The 26507-nt window shown below is 37.6% G+C and overlaps 1 protein-coding gene across 3 annotated transcripts in view; it reads left to right on the forward strand.

The window, feature by feature from the left end:
• Positions 1–26507, forward strand: part of LOC135206064 (LIM and SH3 domain protein Lasp-like) — an 82897-nt gene that overhangs the window by 27965 nt on the left and 28425 nt on the right. For all 3 annotated transcript variants that reach the window (XM_064237259.1, XM_064237258.1, XM_064237260.1), the window contains exon 3: positions 11229–11313. In XM_064237259.1, coding sequence (XP_064093329.1) covers positions 11229–11313 — 85 coding nt within the window. The remainder of the gene's footprint in view (positions 1–11228; positions 11314–26507) is intronic.

Genomic DNA, 26507 nt, shown 5'->3' on the forward strand with positions numbered 1-26507 from the left:
TGTTTCTTTTTTCCCACTTATATATACTATATATATATATATATATACTATATATATAGTATATATATATATATACTTATATATATAAATAAAGGTATAGCCACGAAGGAAAGTTAAACAACGGAGTTTCTGCAAGATCGTTCGACTCACATCCTTTACTTAGCAGACAAGTAAAGGACGTTGAGTCGAAAGATCTTGCAGAAACTCGTTTGTTTATCTTTCCTTCGTGGCTTATACCTTTATTTATGGATTTATTTCATCGACGTTCCAAACTTACTTATTTCAGTTATACATACATATATACATATATATATATATATATTATATATATAATATATATATATGTAATATAATATAATATATACGTATATATATGAAACTTATGCATTTATATTTCAAGATTCACGCTTATATTCGAATAATCTCATTTCCATTTCAAATGAGTGATTCTGCAGTTTGTCGATCGATTACTTGTGTAAAATTTTGGGAAAGGGAAAATTTTCAACATTATTATTATTATTATTATTATTATTATTATTATTATTATTATTATTATTGTTATTATTAATACATGCATTCGTATGAAAGACATGACATGACCAGGGGGAAAACTTGGATGGCAAACTTTCACAGAGCAGAATGCCAGCCTGTGCAAAAAGAAGTATAGAGCAACGAATGAAGGAATAAATAAACATCCCGACAAGAAACTCGTCGTCATCCATTGCCTGGCAGTGATGATACCCAAATTGGTATAGGGAAGCGGCAGAATACAATGTTGCAAGCAACGAGAACAGTGTCATTGTTGGAAAGCGAGTAGACACACCTGTTTCATTGTTTCTCCCATAAATCTGCGGTGAAATGATAAGATTTCATGAAATTGCCCAATCTGTATAGATATCAGAAATTCTCTCTCTCTCTCTCTCTCTCTCTCTCTCTCTCTCTCTCTGTTAAGATATCAAGATTTTCAGTGCCTTCATCGAGCAGCTGTTGCATCTTACATTGGATGAGTCCTTGAAGACAGCTTAGAAGAAGAAGTTTCTCTCTCTCTCTCTCTCTCTCTCTCTCTCTCTCTCTCTCTCTCTCTCTCTCTCTCTCTCCTCAGTTTGACGTGATCCACCCAATTAAATCTGGCATAATGACTTGAACACGGGTGGGAGCACGGAGGTAAATAGAAAACTCCATACATCAGCAAATAGACTCTTATCCCGCCCCTCTTTGGCCCAAGGAGTCCCTGGGCGTCAACTTGTTTTGGCTCTCGATTAACACGCGACGAATCGGTGACGCGGCACGATGTTATGCGTAAAGCACGCTTAACGCCGATTGATTTTCTCCCCGTGGTCGGGAGGTAACTGCGACGAATTGCGCTACAGTGATTGGGGGCTTGGCCACGCGTCCCCCCCCCCCCCCCCCCCCCCCCCCCCCCCCCCCCCCCCCCCCCCCCCCCCCCCCCCCCCCCCCCCCCCCCCCCCCCCCTCCCCCCCCCCCCCCCCCCCCACCCCCCCCCCCCCCCCCCCCCCCCCCCCCCCCCCCCCCCCCCCCCCCGCCCCTCCCCCCCTCAGGTGTCAAATGAGTCGTCATTGATGCGAGTCGGTTTGTTCTTCTAAAGCTTCTAAAGCGAATAGACTTCGGGGTTATGGGTTGTGGTGAACAGGTTTGTCCCCCCCCCTCTCCCCCGCCCCGCCCCGCCCCCCACAGGTGTCAAATGTGTCGTCATGATACGATTCGGTTGGTTTCTCTAAAGCTAAATAGACTTCGGGGTTATTGGTTATGGTAAACAATTTTGTGTCCCCCCCGCCCCACACACACACACACACATACACAAAGGTGTCAAGTGAGTAAATATACTTGGGGGTTATAGTAAGACAGTTTTGTTGTGGTTATGGTTTATGGTAATTACAAACTCTTGTAATTGAAAAAGGTTCTATGTAAGAGCAAGGCCCTTTAAAGATACTTTTGAGTACGTTTGAAGGACCTTGGTTAAGATATAAGCGGATTAATTCGAAAAGTTCTTTTATTCCTTCCCATTTCGAGTCGGATCCTGTTGGATCAAAGACTACTGTTCTTTTAGTTTTAAAAGAAATGTAAATTGCTCTTCATATCTAATAGGATTTGTTCCTACTTAGATTGATTTACTGTAAGTAATCTGCAATCATTCTATTCTCATTTTGTGTTAGTGTAGTGTCGCAGCTTAGTATACTGTTATGCAATTTTTCTTGATATATATAAGAGATTTTCGGGAAACAGATTTGTTTTATATTTTGTATGTTCTCTGAAACCAGTGATAAAATTAAAAGGGTAAAACCAGAGTTCTCAGCTGTCAAGTACAATCGCCATTAAAAGTAAGATTCGTCGTGGAAACTCGGTTTATCATTTGAACAGTTGAGAAATTGAGGAGCAGAGGAGAAAGTGCCAGGTTCTTGAATTACCCTATAATGAAAAATTAAGCAGTGCTATATATGCATTCTTACGTATTCTTTATAGGTGCCCGTTTTGATATACCGTACATTTGTTGACATATGCATAAATATTGTCAAGTATTTTGTCTTAGGTATTTAAATATAATTTTGCATGTATTTAAATATAATTTTGCATGCATGCATTCTATTTCCTTTGAAAAGTCACGGCTCACGGCTCCTAAGGCAAGTATTGCTTAGGACACATTCCATATGGGAGTTTCCTGTGGATTTTGATAAAGCCACCTATCTATCGATCTGAATTAGTGCACAGAGAGAACAGATGTTATAGGCATTTACATGTAATTAAATGTAATATGGTTAGAAATATGATTACCGTGGGGTTCCATATGTCCTGTTGCTTTTTTTTTTTCTTTATTTGCTAGACATACTGGGCATTGTTCGTTTTTGCTTTTAGGTGCTTTTTATTTATTCATTTATTTATTTATTTATTTATTTATTTATTATTTTTTTTTGATGGAGCCAAAGCATTTTGGCTCCCCAAGATGGAGTCGGACTACCCCCTGAAGACTTTTGAACCTACCTTACCATTGAAGGTATCTGTAGAAGTCATAACTTTTATCTGAAGTGTTTGATAACCCTTCAGTTTTCTATATCCATATTGTTCGCAGTCCTGCCGATGACCCAAGCATTTTGTGACGCCAGTCTCTGCCACCAATCGCCATTTCTTCGGGGAATAACAGTCATGCCTTTGCCGTCTCGTTGAAGATTAGTAATAGTAGACTTAAGGAACGAATGAGTGTTGTGGTAATTGAATAATGAGGCAGACGAAGCCCCAACAGGAAGATGGATGTTAAGGGCCTCCTCCCCTTCAGAGGAAGCGAGACGAAGCCGGGATTGAATCAAGGCGGAGGAGGAGGAGGAGGAAGAAGGATGAGTGTTTGTCTGGTGGCGGTGTCTGGTCCTCCCCCTCTCCCCATATCCCCTCCCTCTCCATGACTTTTTTTTTTTTCGCTTTAACAATTTGATAACATGTTGTTCCTCTATCTTAATATTTCTTAATAACATTTTGTCATTTCGTTAATAGTGGTTATTTTATTATTTTTTCTTTATTATTTTTATAATCTTGTAAATTATCTTCGTATTTAACCTTTTTAATATATTAGTCTTTATTTTCTGCCAAGGTCCTCCCTTTTATAACTTTTTTTTCTTTTCTTTTTTTTACTTTTTTTTCCCCTCTCCTTATTACGCCTTTTGTGACGTAGCTATTCGAAGTCGGTCAGCTAGATGGATGCGACCTAGGACCTAGGTTCCTCATTCTTTGTCTATTGTCCACGTTGTCGAAGCAGGAGAGAGAGAGAGAGAGAGAGAGAGAGAGAGAGAGAGAGAGAGAGAGAGAGAGAGAGAGAGAGAGAGAGAGAATTACCGGCCAGTTTTCTATAAATTACAAACACTTCACCAGTCCAAATCACCTAAGATTCACTTAACAACCCGAGAACAAGAGAGAGAGAGAGAGAGAGAGAGAGAGAGAGAGAGAGAGAGAGAGAGAGAAAGTGATTGGCACATCCGTTTACTAATCCCAATTCAAGGCTGCCGAACGTTATGTAGTAGTGCAGTTTTGCTGTAGGCATAAGACTTAGTTCGTGACACGTCATGTATTACGTGCCTAATATTTCATGTATATCCTGTCAGTGGTCTATTTCTATATTTCTATTTATAAAGCTATTGTGTAACATCATTATATCGATTTAGTTTGATGTTGCTGTTTGTAATTTATTCTTTAAAAAAGTTAAAATTTATTTTATCATCTTGAGTGCTTTTCAGTAGCCAGCATCTCGTAAAACGTATTAATGCGTCTTAAGTTTTTCAGTATAATTTGCATTAATAACCAAGTACTGTATAATTAACATCGTACCTAAAACTGTTAAAAGTGATTATGAATGTGTTGCGTGACTAAACATGCATCGAAGGACTGATGTTTTGATGTCTCTTAGTTTAATGTTGGTTAGAAACAAGAAATGTTATTTCGTCGTCTTACTTGTTGCTGGATTTAGATGGGGAAGTCGCTGCTCTCTCTCTCTCTCTCTCTCTCTCTCTCTCTCTCTCTCTCTCTCTCTCTCTCTCTCTCTCTATATATATATATATATATATATATATATATAGATATATATATATTATTTGTGTGTGCAAAAGGGTGTGTATATGTGCACATGTAAATATACACATACAGAATATCAATACAACACCTTGAGACATAAATTATGATTTGCAAGCCTTCGATTATAAATATAGGTTATCGGTTATGTTCATCGCATACCGTCACAACCTTAAGAAAATATAATTGCTTGTTCCTGCTGGCACTGCTCTGGAGGGTTATTTTTGGGTTCGACTATTTTGGTCTTGAGTCGGCTTATTACATTTTCAGACGATGAACGTAAATCTCTCTCTCTCTCTCTCTCTCTTACTCAGCTTGTATTTGTGTCACTGCTTCATTGCCTTTGCTCTTCTGCCTTTCTTTACATTTTTATCCCCACTTCTTATCTTTAATTGTATTTAAAATGCTTTGTTAATGCTCTTAAGGGTTTAAATGAGTACTTCCAGACTCTCTCTCTCTCTCTCTCTCTCTCTCTCTCTCTCTCTCTCTCTCTCTCTCTCTCTGTATCATTGCTTTTGCCCTATTGCTTTCAATACACTGGGGTGACGTCTTCATAGCTTTAATTTTATAAATAAATACTTTATCGGTACTTAAGTTTATATGAGATCTCCTCTCTCCTCTCTCTCGTCTCTCTCTCTCTTCTCATCTCTCTCTCGGCTCTGCTGGCCCGTCCTTATCCTGAGGAGGACCTCTGTCACGGTGATTTGTCATTCCCGTATTTTAGTGCATATCCTTCGTCAGGACGCTGGGTCATGTACCTTCGCGCTATTTGTATATATATATATATATATATATATATATATATATATATATATATATATATATATATATACACACATATATATGTATATATATATGTGTGTATGTATGTATGTATGTACGTACGTATGTGTGTATGTATGTATGTATGTATTATGTATGTGCGTATGTATGTATGTGTGTGTGTGAGAGAGAGATTATATTCAGTTTAACACATCAGTGGCTTGGAAATCAGTCCGAAACCGGTTTTGACGTATACTCAGGCTCTCTATTTTACATCTGTGTTGATGTGACACACACACACACTATATATATATATATATATTATATATATATAGTTATATATATATATATAAACGTGGAATGTTCTTATACCAAAAATATGAATGCATGTACCATCAACATCATTTAAACCATATGGTATTGTACCACATTCAAGCAAAGTGCTACACAGGTCGTGTTGATCTAAGAGCTTGCCTCATCCCCACTTTCTTTTTTCCAACGCAGTTGCGAGAAGGAACTTTAAAGAAAAAAAAAAGACATCGTATTGCGAGGATCCTAAATGTCCCAATTTCCTTTCCATGGAATTTTCTGTCTTGTTTTCACGGTCTTATCACTCTGATTCATCTTTCACACGTCCTCCGTGTGTTTTCCCACTCTTCTCCGTTCGGTCTCCTCCTCCTCGCCTCGGAATCCTTTTAAATCCCCCCTCCCGGCATCTCCTTTCCCCCTCCCTGTGCATTGACCGGGCATAGTTGTTGATGTACCTTGTTACCATAATGCCGTGTAATTCTCCCATTTACATACTCCAGGGGTAAAGGGGTCTGTAGCAACTAGATGATGATGAAGGTGCCCGGCGCCTGTGTTTATTCCAGCCAGTTTTTTATCTCTCTCTCTCTCTCTCTCTCTCTCACTCTCTCTACATATATATATATATATATATATATATTTATATATATATATTATATATATATATATTATACAAATTTTATGTATGCAACCTGTTCTAAGTTATTTGCAAATTTATTGAATTTTTTTCCAACCTGTCCCCAAGCCATGCTTTTTATGGAGAAACTCTCTCTCTCTCTCTCTCTCTCCCGCTCTCTCTCTCATCTCTCTCTCTCTCTCTCTCTCTCTCTCTGGTTGGTAATACACTATCATCATGTTGACGTTATTTTGAACCCCATGCCAGGCTTGAAAAAAAAGAAAAAAGCTAAAGTAAAAATCCTCTTTATTCACAGAGCTCTGTGAAACCTCTGAACATTCGCAACACGGCTCTTGACGCACAATGTTGAGAAACCTTTGAGCACTTAGGACCCTTTAGCACTTAGGAACGACTAAGTGTCACATGACAAGTGAAATCGAGGTAATCGTCATTTGTAGGACTTCCAGCTCTGGCCACTGAATCGACTGGGGATTCAGAAGAAAATCGCCCAATTTTGAGCGAATTTTTCTTTTCCACTTAAACAGGTCCAGATTGTGGACGTGTATAGAGAAAATTAATGTATATATATATATATATATATATATATATATATATATTATATATATATATATATATCAATTTTATTATTGCTCAAGCAGTTGGATCGACGTTCAAGCGCTTTAAGGAAACCGAACTGACTCTTTTGGTAGTTACTGCACAGTCCCGAGAAAATCAGTGGGTGTTGCATTCGCCTGTCAATTTTGGGTCCAGTCGTTATTTCTGCAATAAGTAACGTTCTTATTTCTATTTGGGTGACAGTTCCTACATAAGTATTTTGTATACAAGTTCTTTTATTAGTGTTTTGTATGCAATTTCTCGTATAAGTATTTTTTATAGAAGTTCTTGTATGATATTTTATATGGAAGTTCATGGATAAGTATTTTATATACAAGTTCTTGTATGAATATTTTATATACAAGTTTTTGTATTAAGTATTTTATACACAAGTTCTTGTATAAGTATTTTATATGCAATTTCTTGTATAAGTATTTTATATACATGTTCTTTTATAAGTATATCGTATACAAGTTCTTGTATGCGTGTATAAATATTTTGTGTACTAGTTCTTACGTAACTACTTAGTGTACAAGGTCATGGGTAAGTATTTTGTATGCAACTTCTTGTACATTTGTATAAAAGTTTTTGTAGAAGTTTTTTGTGTACAAGTTCTTGTATAAGTATTTTGTATACAATTCTTGCAGAAGCATTTTTGATACAAGTTCTTATATAAGTATTTTATATAAAAATCCGTGTGTAAGTATTTTGTATGCAAGTTCTTATTTGTGTATTATGTATCCAAATTGCATAGGTACAGGAACGAACACTTATTTGATAAGTTCAATGTGTAAACGGTAAATGCGTTTAATATCAAGAAGTAGGTACCTAGTATAGCACAGGTGCAAGTGTGTTACTTGTTTGAGAGGGATATGGTGGTTTGCAATGCCTCTAGGCTACGCATGAACCGGCGATACGGCTCTTCATATGTTACACATGTTTTGGTGTTATGTCGGGCAGTTGTACCATTACATGGTTAAAGCATTGGGTGAGCTATCGTGCATTGTTCATGTGCTATTGGTCCTTAACCTTACGTTTGTTAAGGAAGTGGCATTTTGTACATTAGACAACGGCCGTAAGCATGTTTTATTAAGTTTTACTTATAATATTATACTATCACGGGAATAACAATATGATGTAGAAAGTGTATAATTACGAAGACAAATGGAACAGAAGTTTACGAAGAAATCTAGTTTACCAGCATCACCTAAGAATAGAGTTTAAAAATAAAAGTGTGTATATATATAACCATTTTAATGAGTGTGTGTGCGTGTCGGTGTGTTTATTTGTGTACGTCAAGGTTATCATCAAGTGTACACTTGCCAGTTCCAGCATGATCTTGTTGATCATCGGTGTGATCATCATCATCATCATTCCTCCTTACGTATTTGCGCGAGTGTGTGCGCGCCCTCTGTGACTCAGAGCCTGGCGGTATATTTGGCCATATTTGCAACTGCATTCCGGGTGAGAGTCTCTCTCTCTCTCTCTCTCTCTCTGTCCCCGGTAAGATGCAAGGTCTTTCGATGCTCATGACATGCATGGGAATTTCGCCCTAGCGATGCGATTGGCGGCGTGGGTCGTTCGGGGATCCTTTTAGAGGCGTCTTTTAAGGCCTGATTATTGGGGCACAGGTTTGGCTGAGAGAGAGAGAGAGAGAGAGAGAGAGAGAGAGAGAGAGAGAGAGAGAGAGAGAATGAAGATGATGGCAACACCAAAATAGGTCGGACAGATCAAAAGAGAGCAAAGGTAACTTTGAAGAAAACAGGAGAGAGAGAGAGAGAGAGAGAGAGGTGGCCGGTGGAGGATATACAGACGCCTTATCGCAAGTTCCGAAGGTGGAAGGAAGGTGCTTTTAGGCGTGGAATGCTGGGCTTTCTCTCTCTCTCTCTCTCTCTCTCTCTCTCTCTCTCTCTCTCTCTCTCTCTCTCCAGGAGAGAGAGAGAGAGGGTTGTTGTTACTCATCGTCGTTCAGAAGCTCGTGCGCTTGTCGGTAACTTGCGCGATTTGGCTTAATCAAAAGTGATTAATGGTGCATTGCTGCAGCCTTCTTTAAATTCTCTCTCTCTCTCTCTCTCTCTCTCTCTCTCTCTCTCAATGTGTTTGGTGATGATGCACGAGAGTGAGGAAGAGAATCATACACTATTTTCCCTGTGTTTGTGGTTGCTTGTGATTTGCTGAAGTTTGCGAAAACATCGAAACTTCGACGTTGTTTGCTTTGATGAGATAATGTTTATATGTTTGCATGTAAAATTCCTATTTTTATTTCTAGCTTCCCACACGAGTTGCTTCTCGCTAAAATAGTGGTTAAATTGAAGTTAGTTGTGCACTGTGGAATTTCTCTGAAACTTACGCAAATCACAGTATCAAAATGGAGTTGTATTTGATCGGAATGGCATATGTACGCCAGTTGTGAATTGTAACAGACGATTTGGCCAACAGGAACGTATCCTGGTTTAAGCATAAAATACGGATTACTGTACTGCATACGGCTTCTACCAGGAATGACCGACTTAAAGTGTATAATCGTGCATGTATTATTACTTTTCTCACAAAGCATTTCTACCACTTTTGTTTGCCAACCATTATACCACCATTATTATTATTATTATTATTATTATTATTATTATATTATTATTATTATTATTAATTATTATTATTATTATTATTATTGTAACCTTAGGAAGCAGACCCTCTCTGAAACAATACTTTTAATATTATTTTATTTTATTATTATATTATTATTGTTATTATTATTATATTATTATTATTATTATTATTAAGGAGCATCAGATTTCATCTAGTAGTTTATTATTTTTAGGTTGATATCTTCTGCAATTACCTTAGCCCTGAAAACTAAACAACACACCATATCAGTACAACCACAGAACTGATTGATAGCAATATCTATGTATCCCTATTTATGGTCCTTGACGCCAACTCTGGGATAAGCTCATTTCTGGGAACTTCCTGGTTAATGTCACGACGAAGCTCACTTGGATCGGTGTGTTTGTGTGACCTTTTCGTTGCTCATGCCTCTAAAATGAATGGCATCGTGGTTGCGTCAAGCAGGAGTGACGTCATCGTTACTTTATAGAGTCTGAAATGCAAGGCCTCCTCCTCCTCCTCCTCCTCCTCCTCCTCCTCCTCCCCTCCTCCTCCTCCTCCTCCTCCTCCTCATAGAATATATTTCATGTAAGAATAAAAAAAAGCAAGATACTTAAGACCTGGCCTTGCTGTGAAAGCATAACGATGTTAGCGAGCTACTGTGTACACCCCTAAGACATTTGACTCAAAAATGAAGTATTATAAGACGTGTTAGAGTGTTTTAAATATGTATCTATCGTTTCACGATCGTTTTTCTCACTTCTATAACCCTGTATCTCTACTAAGCTCAACATATCACGCACCGCTTCATGGTATTTTACGATCTCTCTCACTCGTGTAATCTTCATGAAAGTTTCATTTGACCTTGAGAATATAGGCCGCTAGCTAATGATGCAATCACACCTGTAAAATGGTCCTCTTGAATACACCCAGCAGAGTTATTTAGGCTTATTAGGGACAGGGTCATTTGATGTGTGTGTGTGTGTGTGTGTGTATAGTTTTGCTGTACGATCCATTTATGCAAAATTGGACCTGGTGTAATTGGCACTCCCGAATATTGGCATTGACGTCTTTGCTTAGGCAAACATAGACATCCCCCCCCCCCCCCCCCCCTGTCTGCTAATCCGAATTAATCATTATTTTCTTAGCCACGGAAGGGAGACCTTTTTAGATTAATAGATGATAAGGTCTCTTAATGCAGTGCTTCGAGGTTGCACAATGTATCTTTCAAGTATTTCCTGATGCCACTCAAATGTGAATTCCATTTTCATCGCTTTCGTTGCAGATGCATTATCCCCTGCTGCCAGAATTGCTTGTGGTTGACCCGTTATGGGAAGCATAGGTATTATGTTATTCGGTCCTTTAAGCTGTAAGTTCTGTGCAATGAGACCGAACCCATGGTTTTATATTTTAAGTATTCAGTATTTTCATTGTTCGTTGTTATTATTCATTAAAGGTGAGTATGGGCTCAAATATATCAGGAATAAGAGAAAAGTTATTGTTACCCTAAATATGCATTTATATATATATATATATATATATATATATATAATATATATATATATATATATATATAGGATTGTGTGTGTGTATGTGTGTTCCACTCATTTTTAAAGCATCATTGATGGCCACCGAGTTTTCGTTGAGTGTATACGATTGCCTCCACACATTTTTCCGCTTTCAGGCTCATGTTACTTGGTGAAATGAACATTCGTGAACATTAACATTACTTTTTTTTTTATTTCTTTGTTTACAGGCACATCCCCAAGGCAAAAGCTACCACGGTGGCTGAGACTCCTGAGATGAGGCGACTGGCGGAAAACACGAAAATCCAATCGAATGTGAGTATACCGTTTTGGAGTTGCTTTCAAGGCTCTCTCTCTCTCTCTCTCTCTCTCTCTCTCTCTCTCTCTCTCTCTCTCTCTCTCTCTCTCTCTCTCTCAGCGCCTCAGTGGCGGGGTCGGTATGGTGTTGGCGTGCCATTTCGGTTGCCGCGAGTTCGATTCTCGGGCATTCCACTGAGGTGTGAGAGATATGTATATCTAGTGATAGAAGTTCCCTCTCGACGTGGCTCGGAAGTCACGTCAAGCCGTTGGTCCCGTTGCTGAATAACCGCGGGTTCCATGCAACGTAAAAACACCATACAAACAATAAAAAACAATCTCTCTCTCTCTCTCTCTCTCTCTCTCTCTCTCTCTCTCTCTCTCTCTCTCTCTCTGTGAGATCATCAGTTCGGTAACAAGTCACAGTGGGCTCATCCCGCGGGCGTTGAATGTGCGGAAACTGGTGTTTAAGCGATTAACCCCAATTATGGCTTGCATTTGACACACTGTGCAGCACTGTGTTTATTATTAGTGGGGGGTTGGGAGGGGGGTGGGGGGGGGGGGCGGTTTGAGAGGGGATCGAGTGCCAGCTTCTGATATTACTGCATGGGACTTGAATACCAAATGTTTTGTAAAGGAATGTGGCTTCTCTGATAATGGAAGTCGCATTCGTGGTTTTTAATGGATTTCTAGTTTATTCATATGCATGTGTTTTATTTTATGTCTTCGCATTTCCACTACAGTATACTTATTGTGCATTCAGTGGTTCCAAATGTTCAGACTCACATTTTGTAAAATCAGGTTTTTGTTCAACGTAAATTTTTCAAATGAATTCATTTGTAAATATCTTTTGAGTGTCCCTTTTGCTGTAACGAGTAAAATTCAACTTTCTCTCTTCAGCTCTCGTTTTTAAATATTTTTTTACAACTTGTAGTGACAGTCATCATTATTGTTACTGAAAGTCATTTTATTAGGAACATTGTACGTTCTTTTTACCTCGCTTCATATTTAAGTCATCAATTTTACTTCAAATAAATTATATTTGTAAAAATTGCTTTTTACTTCGGCACATATTTTGAAATTCATCCTTTTCCTGCTACTAACATTATTAATATTTATCCTTTTTTACTTCAGCTTATATTTTAATATATAAGCATTAGTTCCCTTTGCTTATAATGATTAAAATCTTTGCAGTATTATTTACTTACATCGTATTATTAACCTCTGAACGATATTTTACTTAAATTGTAATATTAATGTCTTTATAATATTATGTACGTTCGCATACAATATTATGTACGTTCGCATATATTGTTATATTAATTTCTTTACCACGTTTATTGGATCATATTTTGCAATGTTAAAGTGATGCCATGTATTTTAGTTGATACAGTATTGTAAAATAGTGTAAAACGCATCCATTGTCCTCAGCCCATCAGACGAACATCATATCGGAGTGTTATCTTGGTGTCGCCACTTGGTCGGCTATAAAGGCGATACGATTCTGAAGGAGCCGGTTGTTCTCAAGCAGGGATATAACCCAAACTCCTTTTCTTTATGTCGGGGGAGATTCTCTGTCCTTGTTTTGTGGGTCAAATGAAGCCCATGGGGACAATTTGGGCGCCCACTCCCTTCGGTCCCATGTATCGCAAGCTTAAGAAGAATGGACGACTTACAAGTCGGTGTTCACGTTGCAAGCTGTTGCAACAGGGGGGTGTACTTTGGACTGATGTTCATTCATTTCGTTTAGCATTCTACCCCACACTATTTAAAATGACCAATGTTATGTATTGATTTTACACGGCGTCTTACATTCATGTTGTTAAATGTAATTTTCTATAATGTTTTTATTTTCCCATCGTTTGAATTCACCCTGTGTGTATATATATAAACTACAAAATAGAAATCTAGGATTTCTTTATTGATTTTACGCGGCGTTTCACATTCGTGTTATTAACGTTAAATGTAATTTTCCATAATGATTTTTCCCCCCATCGGTTTGAATTCACCCTGGGTGAGTATATAAACTACAAACTAACTAAGGAAATCTAGGACAAGATTGGCGCTTAAGAGCTTGGTTTTATATCATTTGAGAAAGATTGGTGATTTTGTTTATATATTTCATAGATTAACACATTTCAATTTTATTTCTATCTTTCAAAAGCTACAAGAGCATGTCAGTGTTCTGTATAAACTGATCTGTTTGACCGTCGTTCTTATCCAGTGAATGCTTCCGCGGTTGTCATGGGAATCTGCTCAGATTAATTACCCCCTTTTTGCGGGAAATCTTGGCTTCAGAATGTTAGACATTCTCTCGCCATTTGGACTGTTGGAGCGTTTCCCAGATCAGGTGTGGTATTCAGGAGAAAAGGAGAAAGTCGTGAAAGGGCTGATTGGTGAACTGTTCCCTTTTCAAAAGTGTGCGTCAAGAGAATGCAAAAATGGCTTGATAGGCAAGTCTCTTAAATTATTGAAAGCTTTTTGTCTCTTAAATTATAGAAAGCTTAAATTATAGAAAGCTGTCTGTCTCTTAAATTATAGAAAGCTGTTCGTCTCTTGAATTATAGAAAACTATTCGTTGAATATGCAATTAAATTGATCGGCTATCTATCAGATGCACGAAAGTTTCAATCTTACCAAATATACATTTTTCATATCGACAACAACAACAACAACAACTTGGGCATGCGTCTGGCTTACGGCCGGGGAATCTGAATAATACATTCGTCTATCAACTTTCTAACTTTTGATGTTTCCGAAGAGACCCGCCATCAGGCCGGTTAAGCGGACCTCGGAATCGAGTTTCTGCGCACATGGGGCTCAGCTGAATGATTGGCTCTTAATAACAGGTTGTCATTGTTGCCGTATGTCGATCCGCTATTTGTTTTATGATCTATTTGGATTGTATGTTACACACGTGATGGTGCGTTTAAGTAGGGGGTAATGGAGACCGAATCTTGGTTGTATGCGTCGTATGAAGAATACTTTCATTTGTTAATGAATCCATAATGATGGCTCAGGTTGAGAAGGGGAGTCAAGCGGTTTTTGGAAATCACTTCTTTTATATAATATATATCTATATATATATATATATATATATATATATATATATATATATATATACGTATATAGTATATAATATAAATTCAGTCCAAATAATCTTTAATTTTCTAAAACTTTCTGTTACCACTCTAAGCAGATGAGAGCATTTACAAAAAAAATCTCCTAAGGGTGCGAGTCACTAAAATGGTGAAGAAATACGCAATGTTGCAAGTATGTATATATATATATATATATATATATATATATATAATGTATATATATATATATATATATATATATATATATATATATATATATATATATATATATATATATATATATACACACACTTGCAACATTGTGTATTTCTTCACTATTTTAGTGACTCGCGCCCTTAGGAGATTTTTTGTAAATGCTCTCATCGGCTTACAGTGGTAACAGATAGTTTTAGAAAAAAAGATTATTTTGACTGAATGCAAGTTAGAATAACAGGGGTTATAAATATAACGTAGGCGGTTTCGTGACATGATGAACGTAAACTCTAACGGAACAATAAGATAAAAATGCACAGCTTTGCGCGTAACAGACAGATAATATAAATAGCTAAAAATCCTGTTTTGATAGTTTGTCTTAAATTGACCATATTCACCGTTCACCTGATTGTATGCAAACTCAGAATAATTCATATTAACCCCACCCGTTGCACTAGTATGTATGTTTAGTATTATTGATAGTTACTGTGTCTTCATTTGTCTCATTGACCTAGAGATGCGTCTGCAAAAGGAAGAAAACTTTAGGTTTATCCTCTTATATAATTTTCGATAAATTGTGATCATGAGAATTTGTGCACATCTCTAAAAATGCATCTATTGTATCAGGTGGTCGGTTTACGTCATGGTACAGATGTGTTTTATCTGATTGATGATATATTATTATTATTATTTATTTTTTATTTTTTATTTTTTATTTTTTTGCTCTATCACAGTCCTCCAATTCGACTGGGTGGTATATAGTGTGGGGTTCCGGGTTTGCATCCTGCCTCCTTAGGAGTCCATCACTCTTCTTACTATGTGTGCCGTTTCTAGGATCACACTCTTCTGCATGAGGCCCGGAGCTACTTCAGCCTCTAGTTTTTCTAGATTCCTTTTCAGGGATCTTGGGATCGTGCCTAGTGCTCCTATGATTATGGGTACGATTTCCACTGGCAATATCCCATATCCTTCTTATTTCTATTTTTCAGATCTTGATACTTATCCAATTTTTCCCTCTCTTTCTCTTCAACTCTGGTTGTCCCATGGTATTGCGACATCAATGAGTGATACTTTCTTCTTGACCTTGTCAATCAACGTCACGTCTGGTCTGTTTGCACGTATCACCCTATCCGTTCTGATACCATAGTCCCAGAGGATCTTTGCGTGATCGTTTTCTATCACTCCTTCATGGTTGGTGCTCGTACCACTTATTACTGCAAGGTAGCTGATGTTTCTTGCACAGGCTCCAGTGAGGGCTTTTTTGCTACTGAATCATGCCTCTTTTTTGTACTGGTTCTGTGCAAGTGCCGGGCATTCACTTGTCTATGTGGTTTATGGTTTCATTTCTTTTCGTATTGCACTTCCTACATATGGGAGAGATGTTATTTCCGTCTATCGTACTTGAACATATCTGGTTCTTAGGGCCTGATCTTGTGCCGCTGTTATCATTCCTTCAGTTTCCTTCTTGAGCTCTCCCCTCTGTAGCCATTGCCAATTGTCATCGCTGGCTAGTTCTTTAGTCTGCTCATGTATTGTCCGTGCATTGGTTTTGTTGTGCCAGTCCTCTGTTCTTTCTGTTTCTTTCTTTTCTCCTGTCTCTGTATATTTCTGGGTCTTCGTCTGCTTTTATTAGTCCTTCTTCCCATGCACTCTTTAGCCACTCGTCTTCACTGGTTTTCAGATATTGCCCAGTGCTCTGTTTTCGATGTTGACGCAGTCCTCTATACATGAGTAGTCCTCTCCCTCCTTCCTTTCGTGTTATGTATAGTCCTGTCCGTATTTGCTCTTGGGTGTAGTGCTTTGTGTATTGTCATAATGTTTCCTGGTTTTCTTGATCTATGCTGCGGAGTTCTGCCTTCGTCCATTACCCTATTCCTGCGCTGTATGCTGATTACTGGCACTGCCCACCCCATGTGTTTATGGCTTTTATCGTATTTCCGGCGTTGAGTTTTGACTTGAGTATCGCCTTTGAGTCCTCTGCATATATTCTTTCCTGATCGTGTCCTTCATCTCTTGGTGTTTTAATATCTCCTCCTTCCATTATTCCCAGGTATTTGTTATCCTGTCTCATCTATGTGTTTGATGTTGCTCCATCTGGTAGCTATCCCTTCAGTTCTCGTTACTTTGCCTTTTGTATGTTGACTAAGCGCATTTTTTCTATTCCAAACTCCATCCTGATGTCCCCAGATACAATCCTTACAGTCTGGATTAGGGTATCTATTCCTTGATGCTCTTACCATACAGCTTGATGTCGTCCATGAACATCAGATGGTTGATTCTGTTGCCTCTTTTCTTGAGTTGGTACCCGGCATCCATCTTCTGTAGTACTTTTGTCATGGGAATCATGGCTACTACGAAGAGTAGTGGGGACAGTGAGTCGCCCTGGAAGATCCCTCCTCCTGATATTAACCTCTGCTAGTCTTATTCCAGAGCTTGTAAGTATTGTATTCCAGTTGCGCATTGTATTTTTGAGGAAGCTGATGGTATTTTCCTCTGCCCCATATATTTTCAGGCATTCATTTATTTATTATTATTATTTTTTATATTTATTATTATTATTATTATTATTATTATATTATTTTATTATTATTATTATCATATTATTATTATCATATTATTATATCATTATTATTATTATTATTATTATTATTATTATTATTATTATTATGACTCGCTAAAAACCAAATAACTCGAAACTCATTATACTTTACTATGAAAGAATTTAGATTTTCCAAAACACAGAAGATACAACCATATTTAACTTCAAAAATATCATATATGAAAGTCAACTGCGTGTTGCATCCTAACATTATCCCCACATAACTAATTTTAATATCTTCATGATTGCCAAAGTTTGCTGCCTTGCATTGTTTTGGCGTTCTTCTGCTGCTTAGGGGCCTTACATATTTAAAAATCTGGTACAGTATTTGAATTAAAGTTTTGTATTTTGTCGACTCTTATGGCCGAAGTTTGGTACAGTTGGTTTCCATTCTCACGATAAACCAAAACCCTACTTGCTTCATTGGTATGGGGTTCCAAGTTCGAATCGCGTTTATCTAAAAAGTAAATTATGTACCTGGTGGTCAGTCGACTGTTTTGAGTGTTACGAGAGATCGGGAAGACTTACCTCTTGGTTGGTTTCAGGACTTCTAAGGTGTGGGATTACCTTGTCGAGACAGTCCATTTATGTCATTGTATCTTGGCCCAACCGGTTGGATATTCAGAAATATTTTTTTCTGGTTGATTGATTTAAGATAGTTAAGGTAAAATATAAAGTTGACATTTACATAGGTTTGAGGCTGGGACTGATTTTGGGTCCCAGCCTCTTTATTTTACCGTTAACTGTCACAAATCATTTAGATAATTGAATAGATAAGAATCACCCACGTGTTAATTCATGACCTCTGCCATAACCCAGCCAAGACCACTTGTCTTCCTCATTTGAAGTCTCAAATGAGCAAGAAAAGTGGTCTCGGCTGTGTTATGACAGAGATCATGAATTATCAGACTAAATATCTAGTTATATGCCATCACGTCATGATGTTCATATCACGGGAGTGGAATCATATTGAAGATAGTCAGCGACATGCGCAGACGAAACAGTGCAACACTCCAAATTTCAAGTAGTCTGAGACAGAAGATTAAACTTCTTCGTCTTGGAGATAATTGCTTTCACCTCTACTTACTTCGAGAGCCCCTATTTTATTACTAGCTATTCATTTTTAAAGTTTTCATTTTTACATGAATTTTTCATATCTAATAAAATAAGAATATGAGGTCATGATATCGGTCGGCGGTTATTGTAATTGTGATGAAGTTTGTCTGGTTTTACAAGAATATACTTTAATAATATTCCGGGTATCTTGAGAGTTGTATATAAAAATGGTTTTGTTATTTCAGGATACAATGCACTGTAAGATTACAGATGCAGCTCAATATGCACGTACAATGTTTACAGAAATGCCCTCTAATACCCATTTGAAAATACAGTGGAATTTACCTGTATAGGGAAATACTCATACCGTTACCACTATATTAAACAAAATGAGTGGCTAAATCATTAACAGACATTTAATTTGTCTAGAATGCATATATCCCCAATAGGCAATTATGATCTATCGTGACAACACAATATTTATCTATAGAGAATCGTCGTTAAGCCATATCCTTCCTGGACGACTTCGAAATGACTCATTCTCGTCCTGGGATTGCGGAAGACTGGCGAAACAATTGTACGATTTATATCACGCTCAAGAGTTTCTTCCACTCGCCTACAATCGTCTGTATTGGACGCATAGAAGATGAGTCACTGATTTCCTCTTGTGCTTTTTTGCGTATAGGGAAGGCATCTCTCATCCGATCTCTCTGTGAGAGGTGAATCCAAGTCACAGACAGGCATCTGCACAGTACATATAATAGAAAGGCACGGCTGTTTGTTTCAGTTACGTGTTCTTGAACCGTTAACGGTCTCTCTCTCTCTCTCTCTCTCTCTCTCTCTCTCTCTCTCTCTCTCACGCTTTGTGCTTTGTGTTCCAAACTAATTTTTGAGATTGGAACCTCCGCCTACTTCTCTCTTTCTCTCTCGCTCTCTGGTGAATTTTGATTCAAAAACGGTTGCTTCAATCACATGCTCATTAACGCCTCTCTCTCTCTCTCTCTCTCTCTCTCTCTCTCTCTCTCTCTCTCTCGCCCAAGGCCTCACACACACACACACAGCATCTTTGTGGACCTTTCTTTCACGGGTTATACAACAACGTACCACCAGAACAACAGTATGTTAACGGCTCTGATCTCTCTCTCTCTCTCTCTCTCTCTCTCTCTCTCTCTCTCTCTCTCTCTCTCTTGGCCCGTGTGCTCTGGACAGTGTCAAAGTTAGACACCAAGTATCACGTTCGAAAATCTTATAGGTCATCGGCGCGAGCTAATTTGACCCTTAAATTGCCCCCGGCCGTTAGGGTGAAATTTCATTGCTTCCCTCGTAATCTATTACCCTTATCTGAACAAGCGGTGGTTTTCGTATAGGATGGTAGGAAAAGTTAGGTGACTCGACTGTTACATTTTCAGAGAAAGTGTATCGAAGTGATTGTGCCATGTCATTTATTATTATTATTATTATTATTATTATTATTATTATTATTCTTAATTACCGTTGTTCGTGAATTGGTTACTTCAGAGTTAATCGTGTGTACATTTTTATATGTCCAGTTAGATATTTCCTGTAAGTAGTGATTGTATGAGTAATATTAATTTTATTATTAAGAGTAGAAATACAGAATGTAGGTACAGTGAAGATAAAAGATGCTATAACGAGAGTATGAAGGAAATCATATTCTAATAATACTGATAATAATTATTTGCGAAGTATATCTATCAGCTCAGGTTCGACCTAAAAATCGATTAGCCACGTGGTTTTTCATTACCGAAGAGAGTAACAAATATGTATAGATTCCTCTCTCTCTCTCTCTCTCTCTCTCTCTCTCTCTCTCTCTCTCTCTCTTTAGTGTTTAGTAATATCTCACTTTCTATCATTTATGATTGGTAATGTGTGTGAAAGTAATAAGGGCGGAAAACTTGTGGTGAGCAATATCTGCAAACGTCATGTTTTTCTTAATTCTTGTCACCGTTCACTTGTAATGTGCAGAGACATACGTAATCTTCGTTTCCGGGTGTTGTGTATTTTGACCAAGAGAGAGGGAGGGGGGCGGGGGGAGAGGTGGGGGAAGGGTTTTGGTAGTTGGGCAGGGGATTTGTTTGCAAACTAGGAATTGAAAGTGACAGTCTCAGAGTTGATGGGTGACTCTCTGCTTCCATTTTATTTATGAAATCTTTTCTTAGATATCTCGTAAATCAATTTTCCACCTTGCATTCTCCTAGAGTCGAGACGGACGGCGTGGATTGCTCCCGTACCATAGGCAGTAATATTCGATGGAGTCGTTCATCGTGATCACTAACACACTAGTTTCGTATTTTTTTGGGGAGTTGTGCCCGAAACTTGCAATAATTCCCCCCCTCCCCCTCCCCCCTTCCACAAAAGAAATTAATCTATGGGCTTCACTCCATGTGTGATGACCAGAACCAGTGAGTTAAATGGTCCAGGAAACACAGAGGGAGAGAGCGAATTCCACATCCTTGTGTTTACAATTATATCGGAGGCACCCGATGCATTTTATTGTTTTATTATATGCTTGGAGCCATGTTTCTTTTGTCCTCCTCCTCCTCCTCCATTTTCATAGTCATACAGACATTAGTCGTGTGATGATGATATTCTTTATGAAATATTTTTATCTTAAAATTTTTATTTACTTATGAATTTGACGTTTAATCCTTGAGTTATTTCACCTTCATCATCTTCATGAAATGCACAAGTGCATGCATTATCGCATTCATTCGCAATTCGTGAAATTCTTCCCCACGTGAGTCATTTTACTAAATCCACCTTTACTGTTCGTGGAATAAATTCTTAACATTGGAATTCTCACGCTGGCTCATTCATCAAATTCATCAATTCCATTCTCAAATTCAAGCCGAGTTATTTTGCATCCACAAAAGAAGTCTCTCCAGGCACGTGCGTAAGCATTTATTCTCTCTAATTCCATTATTTATCGCTGGAACTTGCAAGCCGGCTGGGATTAGGATCGAATTTCAGGCGACATCTGCCCCTGCATAAATTCACAGCTGATTAGCCCAGGATTATCTCACTGTAAGGGTATGAGCAGGCATGTGGATATTTCACAATGGAGCCTGGTGCGTTCAATGTGGGTTGATTAGGAAGGAGGTTATGTTTTTTTTCTTCTTTGTTTTTTTGTAAGCAGATAATGTTACCTCGGAGCTAATCCTTGGGCACGTGTTATACGAGCAAGTGGCAAACATGTCGGGACTGTCATAGTTTTTTTTTTATTTGTGTTGTTTACTTTATAGTATCAATAGGTTTAGTTAATTTTATGAATCGGATTTCGTCGTTGCTTTTAACTGTACATACTTTGGTGACTGTATGTTGGAGTGTTTATTTTGTCTTAATTTAATTTTTTTGATGAATTGGTAAACGAAATGACATTTTCCTATAATGTATTTCATATCGTGTATTAGAGTTTGTCTGAGATGTAATTGATCTTTTTAGTATACTGACGATTATTTGTTGGTAATGATCGTGCGTGTGTGTGTGTTAGAGAGAGAGAGAGAGAGAGAGAGAGAGAGAGAGAGAGAGAGAGAGAGAGAGAGAGAGAGAGAGAATACCACCCACTTAAATCGTCCATGAGATATTTTATTATATTTATGATATAAAGGAAATACCAGCTTATCAACGAAGCCGAAATCCAGTTGTGTAGGAAAATAAATGCAACCAACTTTGCAGGATTTGTAGGATTGTTTGTGCTGCTGTTGTTAGGCGATCACAAACGACATCCTTTCAAGATGTTTGGATAAAAATATGATGTTTTATTTTTATTTTTTTACTTTATTTTTGAGGGTTGAACAATCTGGTGATTATAGGATCTGCCTAAAAAAAATAAGATTCTTTGTAGTACCCTTTGGCCGGATCTCGTTGAACAAAGGATCCCACGTGACCGGATAGGGGTGAGGAGCAAGGGATCCTAGATACAAGGCCGGATCTGGCAGGACGAAAAGACTCTCTGTATCCGGATCTGTGTAATCGAAGCCTCTAGTGCGGTTATTGGTTGCGTTTGAACGAACAAGTGCACTTGTGGGAATTCCTTTGAATGAACAAAGCATCCTTAGTGGGTGACTTTGCGCGAATGAAAAACTGTGTATTCTTAGTGGGTAAAAGGGATGAATGACACATGTATGTATCCTCAGTGGATACATTGTGATGAATGAAATGTGTATCTATGGTGGGTCCAATGGATGAATGACATATGTATCCTCAGTGGGTACATTTTGATGAATGAAATGTGTATCTATAGTGGGTCCAATGGATGAATGACAGATGTATCCTCAGTGGATACATTGGGGATGATTGAGATGTGTATCTTTAGTGGGTCAAAGGGATGAATGACATATGTATTTTTAGTGGATACATTGGGATGATTGAGATGTGTATCCTTAGTGTGTAAAAGGGATGAATGACATGTATCTTTAGTGGATATTATTGGGATGAATGAGATATGTATCCTTAGTGTGTAAAAGGGATGAGTGACATATGTATCCTCATTGGGTAATGGGGATGAATGGAATACTTATCTTTAGTGGATACATTGGGATGAATGTAATATGTATCCTCAATGGGTGAAAGGGATGCACGAAATATGTATGGGTGACTTTAGATATACGATCTATGTATCTTGGTAAATGAACTAGAATAAACGGGATACATGTATCCCTAAGGGATGATCTTGGATAAAGGCAGCATGTATCCCTTGTGGGTAAGCTTGGATAAAGGCGGTATGTATTCCTTGTGGGTAATCTTGCAATAAAGAAGCACGCGTATCCGTAGTGAACGGGCCTTGTAAGTTTTAAGAATGGCTTTTGTGATGGTGTTAAATCACGTGACCAATAAGCAATCCTTCTTGTAAGTGTAATTGAAGTAGTCTGTGTTTATTTAAAAGGAACCTGTAGATAATGGTTGTTTGTAAGTGATTAGAAGACGATGACCATACGCATGTGAATAGTATGTAATGGTTATTCGAAAGTTTCTCGTATATTCAATGAGAGAAACATAAGCCTGTTAAAAAAAATGAAAAAAAAGACTGCTGGAATTACATACAGTGGCATTTAAGTGCTTCGTTTCCATTATCTATCATATATTGTCACATTTCTCATATTTCTTATCAAGATTTGTCAACAAATTATTTTTCTTGATTTGTTTTACAATGTTTTTTTATTTAATTTTTTTTGTCGATTCACTTTTGTTTACTTTTATTTGATCATTTCTTTAGTAAAGTCTGAGCGTTGAGGGGGTTTGTAGACAACCCCTTTTAAAGTCTGGCGAGAAAATTTCCCCGAATAATTCTGCAAAACTTGCAGGACTCCAGATCGATCTAGTTCGTGGTTAGCGTCTTCAGTCTTTAGTAGCTGCTCCTTGTAGAGGCTCAAGGACAACTTCGTCCATTGTTGTTGTGTTTACTGTTATATCGGAGACGCCAGATGCATTTTATTAATGTTTTATGCTTGGAGCCATGTTCCTTTTGTCCTCCTCCTCCTCCTCCTCCGTTCTCCTCGTCACCATCACCATCAGGATCATCATCATCATCATCATCTATACTGTGTCCCCTTAGCATTTGATGTGTAACGCCAGGGTAATGCAAGCCCATCAATATCCTGACCCAGAAAAAATGTCTGCGCTCTTATGCCAGGCAGTCTTTGAGCCTTAGTTCATTTCAGGCGTAAATTAAGATAAAATAATCCTCAGTGATTCTCTCTCTCTCTCTCTCTCTCTCTCTCTCTCTCTCTCTCTCTCTCTCTCTCTCTGTACTGCACCCATGCACGCCATGTCAAGATTTCTGTTACCCAACTGCCCTTCCAATTAGATACTAACCATTTATACCACACAGTACCAGTAAGCTCTGCTATGATATAAACGTCACATATCAAGTCCACCAGTAGTGTCTCTCTCTCAAAATCCGAGTGGCTTTTGTTTCTGGCGTTCTGGCTTTTCGGCCGTTCACTGCGGAGCGGCAGCATTGATTGGCCTGAATTATTTATCCCATCAGTATTAAGTTACACTACGGCTCGGCCGGTTAGGTTGGCGGCAGCGGGACAGATGGTGCGAGAGAGTTTTCTCTTTTGTGGGATGACGATTGTGATCATGTCTCTCTCTCTCTCTCTCTCTCTCTCTCTCGTGTTGCTGGATATCCGGGACTTGTTTGTTCTTTGTATAAACTGAAGGTTTTGTTGTTTAATTGGATACATAAAGTGTTTGTAGTATTTAAATAAGCTGTCGTTTCATTTTAACGGGTTAATGGTAAATGGCCTTATTGATGTACCTTTGCGTTATTTTGCGCATTTGCTTTGATTATCTTTATTAGCAAAATGGTTAAATAGCCTCATATTTTATGCATCTGCTTGGTTCATATATATTCTCAAAGCTGGGTAAATAACCTCTTAATTACATGTGCATTTACATTATTCATTTGTATTCGCAAAAAAAAATAAACAAAAATTAAAATAAGTAGTTAACCTAATTGAGTGTAAACTAATAAATATACCTGTAACATTATGAGGATTCGTAGTTGATAATGAAATAAATGAATCAATTCCATCATTCATCTTGAAATCTTGTCAAATCTCCTGACACTGTGTAGCATTCTTGAGATTATTTCTGTAGGAATGAATGCCGTTTTTATTCCTATAAACTGCCTGAGGGTAAGATGTGTAAAAGCATAAAAAAAAAAAAATTTATTGCTGGTAATAGCGAATTATGCACTGTGCTGCTTTACTAAAAAGATTTTCTTGTGTATTATATTTAGTATTTTTTCCAATAAAATTGCAAACTTTAATTGATGACACGAAGTAAATTAAATGAGAAAAAACTTAGTCTTTACCCTTCACCAAGTATAAACTATTTTTCCTCTTAAATGGGAGAAAAGGGTAAAAAAAAAAAAAATAAGAATCATAAGTAGGCGACAGCGGAAGAAGGTCCCTTTCAATTCTCTTCTTCACATTTAAAAAAAAAATGATGAGTATAATTATCTTTCAGAGCCTCTGTAATTGCCATCTTGAACTCAAGAAAGTGGCGCGTGGATTTCTAGAATATATATTATATATAGATATATATATATATATATATATAATATATAATATATATATATAGTATTATATATATATATATAACTGAATCACGAAAGTTTGGAACGTGATAAATCCATAAATAAAGGTATAAGCCATGAAGGAAAAATAAACAACGGAGTTCTGCAAGATCTTTCGACTCGACGTCCTTTACTCAGCACCTGAGTAAAGGACGTCGAGTCGAAAGATCTTGCAGAACTCCGTTGTTTATTTTTCCTTCGTGTCCTATACACTATAATTTAAATATATATAATAATTATAATATAATTTTAGATAAGTCCCATAATCACAATTTTACCGTTGAGTTCAATATACATATATCGAGCTACAATGTCCTTTATATCTAATCACTCTACCTCGGAATTATATATCATAATATATATATATATATATATATATATATATATATATATATATTATATATATATATATGTGTGTGTGTGTGTGTGTGTGTGTGTGTGTGTGTGTCACACGCAAAAATGCACTTTAACATAGAGAATGTGCGTGCGTGTGTGATGTTGTCTTTCTAATGATAGCAGTACTGACTGAAGTCCCTTTTCCCACGATCCTCCTCCTCCTCCTCCACCATCGTCATCACCACTACTATCCCTGTGACCCACCTCCTCCTCCTCCTCCTCCTCCTCTCACCCCTTCCCTACCCATCCCATCTTCCCATCCCATCTTCCCATCTCGGTCGCATCATTCTTTTGGGTCTCAACGCAAATGGGAATGGTAATATCTGGTTTCTGTGTGTGTGTGTAGTGACCCTTTCGTCTTTGTTTCTTTCTTCTCCTTTTTTTTCTTCTTCCTGTCTCCTTTGATGTTTTTTTTTGTGTGTGTTTTTCTCTAGCGTTTGGTTGTATGTTTCCCTTCATCCATCCGCTTTCGTTTATATTATATATAATATATATATATATATATATATATATATATATATATATACATAATTTTGTGTAGACACCGGCTGTTTTTTGTTAAAATTGTATTCCTTATTTTGTGTATTGATTTTGTTTCTTGTGCTTGTGCCATTTTTCTTCTCTCTCTCTCTCATCTCTCTCTCTCTCTCTCTCTCTCTCTCTGGTTGAATTTTTTTGTGATGTCTTTGGATGTGTCTTGAGTTTTTTTCTTTCATCCTATTATCTGGATGCAAAGTTTCTCTCTGGTCATACCGTCCTTTGG

Source organism: Macrobrachium nipponense, chromosome 29 (assembly GCF_015104395.2).
Source record: "Macrobrachium nipponense isolate FS-2020 chromosome 29, ASM1510439v2, whole genome shotgun sequence".
Classification (NCBI taxonomy): Eukaryota; Metazoa; Arthropoda; class Malacostraca; order Decapoda; family Palaemonidae; genus Macrobrachium; species Macrobrachium nipponense.